A 13692-nucleotide genomic window follows, 5' to 3' on the forward strand; every position below is an offset into this window, starting at 1 on the left:
ACCAGCTTGCTTCCAAATATTCCCCTGGGTGTTGGCGTCAGGGAAAAGCGCCCAAAGGAAAACTCACCACCTCACCAGGGCTCTGAGTTACCAAAGACCGCAGAGCTACGGGGGCCCCAGCAAAGCAACACGCCGTCCAAACCCCAGGCAGCCGCTGGGATCAGATGAGAACTGGCCTCGGACTCTGGGGGCTGCCGCTCTGCAACCAGCCTGCTGCGTGGTCACCTCCTCACCGGAAAGGGGGCAGCGGATCACTGCAGGAGGTCCAGTGCCTTCCTGCTCCCCCAGCCCTCAGGGCAGCCGGCCTTGCCTGCTGCTGAGCGGAGGGCTTGCGATTCATACCCAGGACACTGCCGTTGAGCCTCTACCTCCTCACAAGTGACTAAGACAGGTGTGCCCCTCACACTCCAGCAGCAGAGAGAAACTGAAATCCACAAGGGAATAAGACAATTGTGAGTTACGATCAGGAGGCGAGAAGGGAAAAATGAATGATGAAATGTGATCACCTCCGGGGTTCTGCATCCCCAGAGTGATGAGGGGAGGTTGGGACGTGGGGCGCTCCCCGGGGTAGGGGGTCAGGGAAGGGCCGTCTGGGGCAGAGGCAGAATTTAACCCAAGGCCTGAAGGACAAGGAAGGTCACCTATGGAGGAGCTGGATGGGGACACCCCAGGGAGGGAAGGCCAAGGCCCCAGGAGAACAGCCCTGCATGGGGGGCGGGGGGGGGGGTAGCAGAGAGGGGGAGGGGCAGAGGGCGGAGTGCGGGGTAGAGTGGGGCGCCCGTCAGGCTGCGTGGCCCTCCAAGGCCCTGCAAGCAGTTACGATCTCTCTGTAAGAACAGAGAGCGTGTGAAGGGGTTTACACAGGGCAGACAGGACCCGATCTGAAAGTTGCAATCATCAAGGCGGGAGGACAGATGATCTTCTCCTGCCTGTTTCCTAATCACCACAGCGGAAACACAGCTGGGACAAAAGTAACTTTCCTCTCTCACCTTCTTCAGTACATCCCCAGTATTTCTGTCCTGCACTCTGGCCTAAAGAAACCAAATATTTTCTCTCTCTCTCTCTCTCTCTCTGAACTACTCAGCAAAAAAACTGCAGAGACAAAATGCTGCCTTTGGAGAAAATTTTTAAATGTTCCGCAAACACGGCCGGTGTCATGTTCAGCACATTTGGAAACCGTTTTTATGTAAGGCTGAACTAGTCTGCCCTCAAAGCTGCTTTCTATTAAACCGTTTGCATGCACGCTGTCCTTCCTTCCTGCAGCTGGCATCCCCTCCCCTGATGAATGCTGGTCCCAGCCATGGTCCTGAGGAAAGGGGAGCTGCAAATCCTTGGACAGAAGCCCAGAAAGAGATGCCCGGGCCGGCTGTGGCTGGAGGGGATAGGCCTGCAGGGGGAGATCCTCCTTCTCCAGCTTGGTGGGAGCAGCAGACCAGGGTAAGGCAGCCGCTCTGCTCAGTGAGCTTTCTTCCAAAGGTTCTCCCCGGCTCAAATCTCAGCGGCGAAAGTGAGTGCATACGTGTCTGCTCAGCAGTGAGAAGCAAAAATTCCTTTGGTCGCAAGCCCAGAAACGTCTCTGGCAACGTCAAGCCGAGGCAGGTGTACGGAAGATGTGAGGCGGGGCTTGCAAAATGGAAGGGAAAGGAGGCAGATCAGGCTCAGAAAGGGCAGGAACTCAGAGGGCAGTGGGGTCCCGGCAGCAGAGGCTACACCAGCTTCCCCCATGTTGTTTTTCTGTGGGTGGCATCCAGCTGCTGCTCCAAGCTGAAGATCTGCTCGGTCTGATGGGTCCTGTGTCCACCTGGCCCCGGAGGGTGGGGTGCCATGACTGGTGGCCCCCCAAGACTTTCCAGTGGGGGAGAAATGGACCCCGAAGGAGATGCTGGCCTCTGCTCCCAGAAGAAGGGGGAACGGGGTGGGTGAGAAGTGGGCAGTGACAACAGATGTCCATGGTAATTTCCATTCATTCAAAGTGGCAAGAATAGCACGCTCAGGAAGGAGGATGGCTGTTTAAGTAATGGAGAGCCCTTCAAGCGAAATCCTGGTGCTGCGGGGAGGAAATGGGCCCAGATTATAAGGGACCAACTTAACCATTGGGCCCGTGTATGCGGGGGGCGGTCACACCTGTTCCACAGGGTTATTAGCAAATGGCCCTGGGGAGGCTGGGCCTTGACCTCACACGGCAAGCGCCATTCGGAATGACTTTGATCCTCAAGTCCAATTTGTGTTGGTTCTGTTCTGCCTCCTCTGAGATTTCCTGCCCTGTTTCTTGCTGCTGAGGTGACACAGCGCGAGGCAAGCTCACCTCAAGCCCCAGCGCTGCCGGCACATTTATCATGTGCTCGGGCACATCTGTATTCACCCAGGTGAGAGGCTCCTTCCAAACTGAGCCTCATTACAAGCCAGTCCCCGGCCCCCTCTCCTAAATAATCAATCATCAAACTAAGGGAACAAAATGGAAAGAGCTGGAAGAGATGTTTTTACTCTCCCCACTTCCAACTACTATCAGCAAAAAAAAAGTAGTTTAGTCAGTGGAAACCAGTCTCTTGTGTGGGCGTCTGCAATTTAATATCCTCTCATTTCCGATTCTTTTTTGAAAGGCCATGTTAGTTCGACTTTAAATTTTCAAGCTCCTTTTTCTTGGGCTAGAAACGCATCTCAAATAGCGTGCTGCTGGCAGGAAGGCCAGCCTCCCGGGAACAGCAAGAGCCAGGTCAGAAACACCTTACAAAGCTGGTCTGTCGAGATGGTTCACAGCCTGCCGGGACATGCCAGGGATGACAGGAGAATACACTCGCCACCTTGGCTCAAAAGCTGAAAAAGAATATCCCCCTGCCAGAGCAGCTGCATGGGATGCACCCACGCGTGCCAAACATGAAGTTAGCCCGCGGGGGCAGCTCACGCAGCGTCCAGACCAGCGCCCTGCCTGCAGACAGCCCGCAAGGTTGGCTGCTTCCCCAGGGCTCGGTGGAGCTGAGAAGTCCTGCGTGTGGCCACAGGATATGCTATTCTGGTCGCTTCCTTCCGGTGAGACTACCACATCCTGGACACCTTTCAAGCAGTGTGAACCTAAACCGGGGTGCGCCAGGCTCCCAGCGGGCTATTTAAAGTTGAGTCAGCCCATCACACCAAAAGGCCGGGCTGCATCCCTCCCATAACGGTCACGGGCTTGGGCACTTGGGGAGCCTGGCCGGCTTCGCAGGCTATAACTTCACCACAGCATTAGATGTGTGGCCTCAGGCAGGTGACTCAAGCTCTCTGAACCCCTGTTTCTTCCTCTATAAAATGGCAATAATACAGCTATCGTGCAGATTAAGTGAAAGTTACAAATGAAAGCAGAGCCTGGTCCAGCTTTGGAGCTTATCAAGTAGAAGTTATTATGATTATACTGTGACCGATAAACACATTTTGAAAGATTCGTTGTTACAGAAATTCCACGGTAACCTAACAGAAATAATACGCAATTGAGACCTCGCTAAAGGCCAGTTACCTAGTTACCTACACCAGGCACAGAGCCTGTTTCTGTCCCAATCAACAACACAAACATAAACAGCCTATGCTGTACCACCTGGGTCTGACTTCACAGCTCGGATCAAGTAAAATGTACAGAGAGCTGGAGAAGAAGATCCCTCCTGGCTCTTGGTCTATGATCTTTTCCTGGGCCAGAAATAAGATTCCAGCCTAGCCTGATTCTTCTTTCCAGATGAAGTCTGGAAAATGACAAGGGCATGGAGAAACCAGAAAACACCATCTCTCTAGGCACCTGCCACATAGCAAAACAAACCTCCATCACTAACGTACCAAAGAGTGGGAATTCCTGATGGTCTAAAAAAATTGGATTTAAGTTCAGGTATGAAGACTCTGCTAAACAAATCAACAGGACAAAAATGCCTACGTGGAGAATATTTCAAAAGAAAGCAAACCTTTTCCCAAACTGAGCTCTTCGTGTCTCAGTTAAAAAAAAAAAAAAAAATCTACACTCAGAAAATTGTAGTTTAGAGTACACACCCTTTTGTAGGAGAGTCATATGCACGTTAGCATATTAAAAGCTCTGAGAAGTGCTATGAGGACGAAATCCATTAGCTTTGTTTTAATTCACGGTTTCCAAAACTCTTTTGTGTGGAGTATTGTTTTAAAACACACCTAGTAACTCTGCAAAAACCCAATTTGGGAGACTTGGTTTGTTTTCAGACTGGCTGTTCACATGCTAATGATGGCTAACTTCAAAACCCAGTAAATTCTCTATACGTGAGGCGTGCACACATGAACAGAAATCTGTACCCGCAGTTGCCTCAGGGGTAAGAATGGGAGGGAAACTCAATTTTCACTGCTTACCTACTAATTTCTTTATAAACCTATTGCTTTCTTTTATAAAAACTGAAAACACTACTGTTAAAACTCTCACCTGATAGCCTGCTTATTAAAGAAGCTTCCATGAGCTCCCTCCCCTCCCCCACCCCAGGTCACACTCAGCATCTCCTAAATGTTCTCCTTTGGTCCAGACTTGACTGGTTTGGTCCCGCTTCAGAATCTCATGAAATCAGGGAGTTCTGGTGCCTTCTGACCTCTCCAGATTTAGCCAAATGTCAGTCGAGGCACCTGAGAATTTGGTCCCGCAGGTGGGGGGCACACTTACCTCGTGGTCAATTTTAATAAGTGCAATGTCGGCCTTCTCATCCACATCTTTGATTTTGGCCTCATGTGTGGCGCCATTCTTCAGCTCGACTTTGACTCGGTGCTTGTTGGTCACCACGTGGGCGTTCGTCACAATCAGTCCATCTTCGGACACGATAAACCCAGACCCACTGGCCACCGGCACTTCCCTCTTAGAAAAAGGAAGCCTAGAACCAAAAAGAAGTACCTGGTTAAGGCTGAAACATCTTCAGATCAGCTCTGAGACACACTGATGAACTGATTCTGTAACAGCAGCACGCATCTAGCAACTGCTACTTGACACACTGGCTTTATTTAACTTTAAAAAAGGGAACGTTAGACTGACTTCTATACGCATCCAAACATGCCACTTAGAAAATATTCTTAGGGAATCTCTTCAGAACCAGAGGTTCTTAACACATCTAGAAGGGTCAAGAATGTAGATTTAAGTAGTCAAACAGGAAAACACCCCAAGGGAGAAATGCTTATCTTCCCGTAGGACTATATTCAGTGACACTTTAAATAGCTCTGATGTTTTGCTAATGGCAGCAGTTTCGGTGGGAGCTTCAGAGGCCGTGGAACAAAAGGAAGGCTCTCTTTACTTGCGAAACAGTTCGATGTGAACCACAGCAGGAGCAATCTTCTCCACCACGTCGGCAATAAAGTTGTATTTATGGCGCAAACTGTTGGGATCTTCCTGCCCTGAGAACAGAAACAAAGACACGACACTTAAAGATGCTGTGCTCTGTGCTATGGTCACCTGGAGAAAGATATAGGTTAGAAGAGCCAAAAAACCTGAAGGAGGGTGAGGACAAGAGCCCTTTGCAACTGGGCTCAGTTGCAAAGATCTTTCTGGCTCTTGAGGAAATACCCACTCAGATAAGACGGCAAAACCCACCAAAGATGACCTCTTGGCTTGGCTTCCTTGCTCTCAGTAGTTTCACCTCGAAAATGTTGAACCAGAGGCACCAGCAGATACACGGGCCTCCTACGTTATTCCAAAGAGTTGGTCGCCCGAGGGTCACCTTGACACGGCACCGTCCACCAGTGTCCCTTCCCCAACTCCCGCAGCACCACACAGCCGCCCTTCTCAGCACACCGCCGCTGTCGAGGGGAGGGCTGAGGCTGCTTTTGACAAGATGCCCATCAAATGTTACAGATTTAAAAGGCTACTATGAAAAAGCATTAAGGCAAAGGCACAGATGGTGTCTTTCCCGCTGTCTGTCCCCAGAGCAGCTTCCCACTACATCTTAAGCACTCACTCCACTTCCCCAACCCCAGGACATCCCAGGCCAAAAGACACAAGAGATGCCTTGATTCTGTTGGGGAAAAAAAAAGAGAAAATCGAATGACCATAATTCTCTCTATAAACATATGCACTGTAATTAGGGAACCCCCGTATGGTGGGCATTTGCAAAGCTCCTTTCAGACAAAGCTATCAATCACAAATCTGACTGTAGGTCTGTAGGTCTCCCAGCAAGGCAAAAAGTTACCACCAGCCCGATGTGCACACCCATGGCATCTGACTCAGAAATGAGCTCCTGGAGACTCAGGGGCTGGGAGCCCCCATTCTGCGGGCACACGGGTGGCAGAGGCAGCCTGAGCCTCTTGCTCTGACCCCAAACCCATGCCACCTGCTGATACCCCTGAACAAGTCTCTCTGCTTGAACAGCAGAGGGGCTCCAGGCCAGTCCGCAGCCAAGAACCCCCGCACCCCTTCCTTTCCCTCCTCTCCGCCTCGGCCCGTGGGCCGAGCACAGGGCTGCACCCAGCAGCTCTGCCAGCCCCGCTGCTCCCTGGCCCCATGCAGGAACTCAGGGGGAGCTTCCAGAAACCTTCAGAGAAATTTGACGGAGAAATCTTATGCCTCTTGCATCTAAAAATTTTAAATTGGGGCTGATATTTTGTGTCTTTTTAAACTATATTTTGGTAGTAATTCATTTTTAGCATATTTTACAAAAGTACTGATCTATGATGAGTAGGAAATAAAAGGAAAAGAACCCTGACCCTTCACCACAGATGGTCTGAGCAGCACTGGTCCACCTCCCTCACCAGTCACACAGGGGGATTCGCAAGGAGGCTGAAGTCTAAGAGGAAACCACAGGCCTGCAAAACTGCCCCTCGCTAACCAAAGGGCCTGTGCCCCCAACACACACACACATACACACGCCCACACCTACACTTACACACTCATGAATATATGCTCACACACACACACACTCTCACACTCATGATCGTACACACATATACATATACTCACATGTATACACACATAAACACATCCACACACATACGCACATACTCACATACGCATGCACACACGCTCTTACATACAGACTCTGACTCTCACCAAAACACGTTCGTATACACACACGCTCTTACACTCACACACATATGTACATTCACACAGCTACACTTGTATACACAGATACATACACTCATACACACACACACACCCCTCTGTGCCAGGGGTATAGCCGTTCTCCAGGTGCCGGGCTGTGAAAGCTGTGACATTCTCAAGTCTTCTGTGGCTCTCAGAGCTGCATGTCCACAGGCGCCCCCAGTGGCACCGCAGCATCTGTACAGACTGGGCTGTGTGTCCCCACCAGGGACCTCAGTTCCCCAGCTCAATACCAGTGGGCATAGGGACATCCCGGGTACCAGCCTGCCTCTCCCAAGCTTTCCTTCTTGGAAGTGAGAGACCATCGATGAACAAAGGGCCCCTCTCTGTCACGGCTACTGGGCTCTGAGCTGCTTTATTTCAGGGCTGGAATCTGCTCTTTTTTTGCGTAGCTTGATTTTTGTAAGGTGCAGAAAAAGATCTGCAACTACTAAGCAAGATTAACTAATTCAACAAATTTATGGTAGCATCATTTTTATTATTTTTGCTTTCAGAACCCTTTCATATGGTATCATCAGAAAAGTCTTCCTGGGGCTTCTCTGGTGGCGCAGTGGTTAAGAATCTGCCTGCCAGTGCAGGGGACACGGGTTCGAGCCCTGGTCCAGGAAGATTCCACATGCTGCGGAGCAACTAAGCCCGTGCACCACAACTACTGAGCCTGTGCTCTAGAGCCTGCGAGCCACAACTACTGAGCCCGTGTGCCACAACTACTGAAGCCCACGCGCCTACAGCCCGTGCTCCACAACAAGAGAAGCCACCGCAATGAGAAGCCTGTGCACCACAACGAAGAGTAGCCCCGCTCGCCGCAACTAGAGAAAGCCCGTGCACAGCAACGAAGGCCCACCGCAGCCAAAAATAAATAAATAAAATAAATAAACTTAAGAAAAGCCTTCCTGGGACTTCCCTGGTGGCACAGTGGTTAAGAATCTGCCTGCCAATGCAGGGTACACGGGTTCGATCACTGGTCCAGGAAGATCCCACATGCCGTGGAGCAACTAAGCCCATGCGCCACAACTACTGAAGCCCGTGTGCCACAACTACTGAGCCTGTGTGCCTAGAGCCTGCGCTCCACAACAAGAGGAGCCACCACAATGAGAAGCCTGCACACCACAGCAAAGAGTAGCCCCCGCTCGCCACAACTAGAGAAAGCCCGCATGCGGCAACAAAGACCCAACACAGCCAAAAATAAGTAAATAAATTTATTTTTTAAAAAAAAAGAAAAGCCTTCCTTATGGTACCCTTGCTGTGGAAGAGGAAAATCAGATATTGTTCCCATACTATATTTAGAGACACTGAGGCTCAGAGACTATAAATGACTTCTCTAGAGACATTAAATTTTCTTCACAGGGTGTATAAATAACAGAAAAATCTGAGCAAACCTACAACTTTTCCACATAACACATCTGCTGCCCTTCCAGGATTCCAGGTAGTTGTGGTTATTTAACTGGTGTGCCTCCCTGCATTCTCCAACAGGAGATATAAATAAGGGGATCGGAACATTCCTTCCCAACACAGAACCTGGTGAACATCATCCAGAGACAACTGTAAACAAATGCATCTGGGCTCCCTCGGACTAGCTCCCTGGGAAAGGCCAAAAGGAGGCTTAACTCCAACAAGGCCAGCAACCCCCAGGGAAGTGTGGAGATTCTGAGACCCTCAAAAGAAGGACGATTACTAGAGTCTTGCCACTAAAAATCATTCACTCGCTTCCTCTTTCTACTTCCCACATAAGCCTGGGAGAATCTGCCCACATCAGGGATGAAAGTGAGCATGGGTTTTTCCAGCTAAAACAAGAAGCAGTTGCTTCCTCACACACACTAGAGAAAGTGGCTCCAGGGTCTGTCCACCTGGGACAGCAACGGGGGAGAGCAGGAAGGACGCTGGCCTGGACACTAGAAGGCCCAGGTTCCATCTGCAGTCTGCTGGGTGGTCTCCATTTCCCTGTCTGTAAAATGGGGCCAACTACCTCTAGAATGAGCTGTGAAGTCTATTCCAGCTCCAACATTCTATGATCTAATCCCTGTCTCTCCCCCTCACTCCAACACGCTACAGCAAGATAAGGAGATTGTGGAATCTGAGATTGGGCACAGGACTCCCCTAATTCTGCAGATGAATAAACAGAAAGGAGGAACAGTGGGAGCACAGACCATACTGAAAAGCCCAAGTGACAAGCCTTAATTGTGCAGCTTAGATGAAAAAGCAACGGGTGACCTCTATTATCATTGGTGGGTCTGTGTCAATGGGAGAAATAAATAGAGCGGAAACAACTGAACTGAAGGAACTATCAACTAATAGTCCAAAGATGGGCAAAATGTCAAACCAAAGAAGTGTTTGTCTTCTCCAAATGCAATTTCAGAATGAGGAATAAAAGTGTTGCTAAGAGCAGCTTGGCTCAATGCTAGGGTCCTGCTCCATTTAAAAGGTTGTCCATCAAGCTAAAGGAAGCTGCTGCTGCCTCATGGTCTTTAGAAACCCTGGCTGGCCCCATCTGCTGTGATTTCAACTGCGGGTCAACTATCTTCCTTCCAGAGGGGCCAACTCGGGTAGAGAACTCCAGAGATGGACCTAGGCTGGCTCTGCCACAACCCACTCTCCGAGTGATGCAGACAGATGGAGGGCTGGGGCATCCAGACCACTCAGCATGGGGAGGATAGGTAAGAGCACAGGCTCTGGTCTCAGAAGGATCAGAGTGTGACACTTGGCACAGGACTTACTGGCTATGTGACCTTAGTATGTCACCTTACTCCTCCAAGTCTTCTCCACTTGTCCATAAAATGTGATGATAATAACATCTACCTCCATGTGTTTCTGATGCTGATTTTATGAGCTACCGTATATGATGACGTGCTTGGCCAAGTTATGGCATAGTTTAAAAATAAAAAAACAAGAGAACTGGTGGAGGTGCCGCTCAGTAGGCAGCTCTGGACAGGTGTGAGCACCACTTACCTCAGTGGCGCAGCAGAGGAGTAAAGGGAGAGGTGAAAGTGTCCAGAGAACCACTCTCCGCACCTTGGCAAATTTGTGTATGTCTTAGAGGCTCCTCCTAACAGGGCCGTCGTGGCCACCAGTGCAGAGGCAGAGATCGAGGGGAAGGTGTGCGGTAAGCCAGTTTTTCTGGCTTTGACATGCACCTCTGTTCCCCAGCTTACAAGAGCAGCCTGCAGCCACTGGGAGACAGGGACTGTGTCAGCAGAATAGTCTAGCCTGAACTGAAGCCCAGCTGCACTCTCAAATTCCCATGGAGTAACCAACCTCACCAGAAGAAGACGAATATAACTCCCTCTATGAAGTGAGGGCCTTGTTTATTTATGTCAGAACTGATGTGGCAGAAGGTAATGAGGATGGGGAGTCTCAAGCGGGGTCGAGACATGGCCCTTCTAGCTACTCCATTATCATACAGAAAGCCGGAATTGGCTGGCATTCAGTAACAGCCTGCCACTTACAGAAAGATGGCAATTCAGAATTCAGAAACATGAAAGTAAGGTATTTTCTACATTCCTGATTAATGAAAAAAAGAGAAAAGACAAAAATGGCTAACATAGGGAATCAAAGAGGGAGCATCAATACAGATCCTACCGACAATAAAAGCATGATAAGGAAGTATCATGAACAAATGTATGCACATAAATTCTACAGCTTAGATAAAATGGACAGATTTCTTTTAAGACATAATTTATCAATGCTCACTGAAGAAGATATTGATAATCCAAATAATCCTATACCTATTAAAGAAGTTGTATTTGTAGTTAAAAACCTTCCCAGAAAGAAAATGTCAGGCCCATACAGCTTCACTGGCGAATTCTACCAAACATTTAAGAAAGAAGCAATACTAATACTTCACAAACTTTCTTCAAAAAAGAAGGTAAACACTGTGCAACTTATTTTATGAACTCAGCATTACCCTAATATAAAAGCCAGACAAAAATATTATAAGAAAATTATAGACTGGACTTCCCTGGTGGTCCAGTGGTTAAGACTCCGTGCTTCCAATGCAGGGAACGCAGGTTCAGTCCCTGGTCGGGGAACTAAGATCCCACATGCCATATGGCCAAAAGAAATGTCTTTTCTAATTTAAAAAAAAAAGAGGATTTGGTTCAAGATGGCGGAGTAGAAGGACGTACTCTCACTCCCTCTTGCGAGAGCACCGGAATCACAACTAACTGCTGAACAATCATCGACAGGAAGACACTGGAACTCACCAAAAAAGATACCCCACATCCAAAGACAAAGGAGAAGCCACAATGAGACGGTAGGAAGGGACACAATCACAATAAAATCAAATCCCATAACTGCTGGGTGGGTGACTCACAAACTGGAGAACATTTATACCACAGAAGTCCACCCATTGGAGTGAAGGTTCTGAGCCCCACGTCAGGCTTCCCAACCTGGGGGTCTGGCAACGGGAGGAGGAACTCCCAGAGAATCAGACTTTGAAGGCTAGCAGGAGTTGACTGCAGGACTTCGACAGGACTGGGGGAAACAGAGACTCCATTCTTGGAGGGCACACACAAAGTAGTGTGTGCATCGGGACCCAGGGGAAGGAGCAGTGACCCCATAGAAGACTGAACCAGACCTACCTGCTAGTGTTGGAGGGTCTCCTGCAGAGGCGGGGGGTGCCTGTGGCTCACCGTGAGGACAAGGACACTGGCAGCAGAAGTTCTGGGAAGTACTCCTTGGCGTGAGCCCTCCCAGAGTCTGCCATTAGCCCCACCAAAGACCAGGTAGGCTCCAGTGCTGGGTCGTCTCAGGCCAAACAATCAACAGGGAGGGAACCCAACACCACCCATCAGCAGACAAGCAGATTAAAGTTTTACTGAGCTCTGCCCACCAGAGCAACAGCCAGCTCTACCCACCACCAGTCCCTCCCATCAGGAAACTTGCACAAGCCTCTTACATAGCCTCATCCACCAGAGGGCAGACAGCAGAAGCAAGAAGAACTACAACCCTGCAGCCTGTGGAACAAAAACCACATTCACAGAAAGATAGACAAGATGAAAAGGCAGAGAGAGGGCTATGTACCAGATGAAGGAACAAGATAAAACCCCAGAAAAACAACTAAATGAAGTGGAGATAGGCAACCTTCCAGAAAAAGAATTCAGAAAAATGATAGTGAAGATGATCCAGGACCTCGGAAAAAGAATGAAGGCAAAGACTGAGATGATGAAAGAAATGTTTAACAAAGACCTAGAAGATTTAAAGAACAAACAAACAGAGATGAACAATACAATAACTGAAATGAAAAATACACTAGAAGGAATCAATAGCAGAATAACCGAGGCAGAAGAATGGATAAGTGACCTGGAAGACAGAATGGTGGAATTCACTGCTGCAGAACAGAATAAAGAAAAAAGAATGAAAAGAAATGAAGACAGCCTAAGAGACCTCTAGGACAACATTAAACAACAACATTCGCATTATAGGGGTCCCAGAAGGAGAAGAGAGAGAGAAAGGACCCAAGAAAATATTTGAAGAGATTATAGTCGAAAACTTCCCTAACATGGGAAAGGAAATAGCCACCCAAGTCCAGGAAGCACAGAGGGTCCCATACAGGATAAACGCAAGGAGAAACATGCCGAGACACATAGTAATCAAATTGGCAAAACTTAAAGACAAAGAAAAATTATTGAAAGCAGCAAGGGAAAAACAACAACTAACATACAAGGGAACTCCCATAAGGTTAACAGCTGATTTCTCAGCAGAAACTCTACAAGCCAGAAGGGAGTGGCATGACATGTTCAAAGTGATGAAAGGGAAGAACCTACAACCAAGATTACTCTACCCGGCAAGGATCTCATTCAGATTCGATGGAGAAATCAAAAGCTTTACAGACAAGCAAAAGCTAAGAGAATTCAGCACCACCAAACCAGCTCTACAACAAATGCTAAAGGAACTTCTCTAAGTGGGAAACACAAGAGAAGAAAAGGACCTACAAAAACACCCAAAACAATTAAGAAAATGGTCATAGGAACATACATATTGATAATTACCTTAAAAGTGAATGGATTAGGGCTTCCCTGGTGGCGCAGTGGTTGAGAATCTGCCTGCCAATGCAGGGGACATGGGTTCGAGCCCTGGTCTGGGAGGATCCCACATTCCACGGAGCAACTAGGCCCGTGAGCCACAACTACTGAGCCTGCGCGTCTGGAGCCTGTGCTCCACAACAAGAGAGGCCGCGATAGTGAGAGGCCCGCGCATCGCGATGAAGAGTGGCCCCCACTTGCCACAACTAGAGAAAGCCCTCGCACAGAAACGAAGACCCAACACAGCCAAAAATAAATAATAAATAAATAACAAATAAATTAAAAAAAAAAAAAAAAAAGTGAATGGATTAAATGCTCGCTGAATGGATACAGAAACAAGACCCATATATATGCTGACTACAAGAGACCCACTTCAGACCTAGGGACACATACAGACTGAAAGTGAGGGGATGGAAAAAGATATTCCATGCAAATGGAAATCAAAAGAAAGCTGGAGTAGCAATACTCATATCAGATAAAATAGACTTTAAAATAAAGAATGTTACAAGAGACAAGGAAGGACACTACATAATGATCAAGGGATCAATCCAAGAAGAAGATATGACAATTATAAATATATATGCACCCAACATAGAAGCACCTCAATACATAAGGCAA

General features: G+C 48.3%; 1 protein-coding gene across 1 annotated transcript in view; it reads right to left on the reverse strand.

Moving 5' to 3' along the window:
• Nucleotides 1–13692, reverse strand: part of HTRA1 (HtrA serine peptidase 1) — a 56979-nt gene that overhangs the window by 19075 nt on the left and 24212 nt on the right. The window contains exons 2-3 of the mRNA XM_057530322.1: nucleotides 5256–5355; nucleotides 4637–4841 (exon numbers count right to left, since the gene is read on the reverse strand). Coding sequence (XP_057386305.1) covers nucleotides 4637–4841; nucleotides 5256–5355 — 305 coding nt within the window. The remainder of the gene's footprint in view (nucleotides 1–4636; nucleotides 4842–5255; nucleotides 5356–13692) is intronic.

The sequence above is a fragment of the Balaenoptera acutorostrata genome, chromosome 16 (assembly GCF_949987535.1).
Source record: "Balaenoptera acutorostrata chromosome 16, mBalAcu1.1, whole genome shotgun sequence".
NCBI lineage: Eukaryota > Metazoa > Chordata > Mammalia > Artiodactyla > Balaenopteridae > Balaenoptera > Balaenoptera acutorostrata.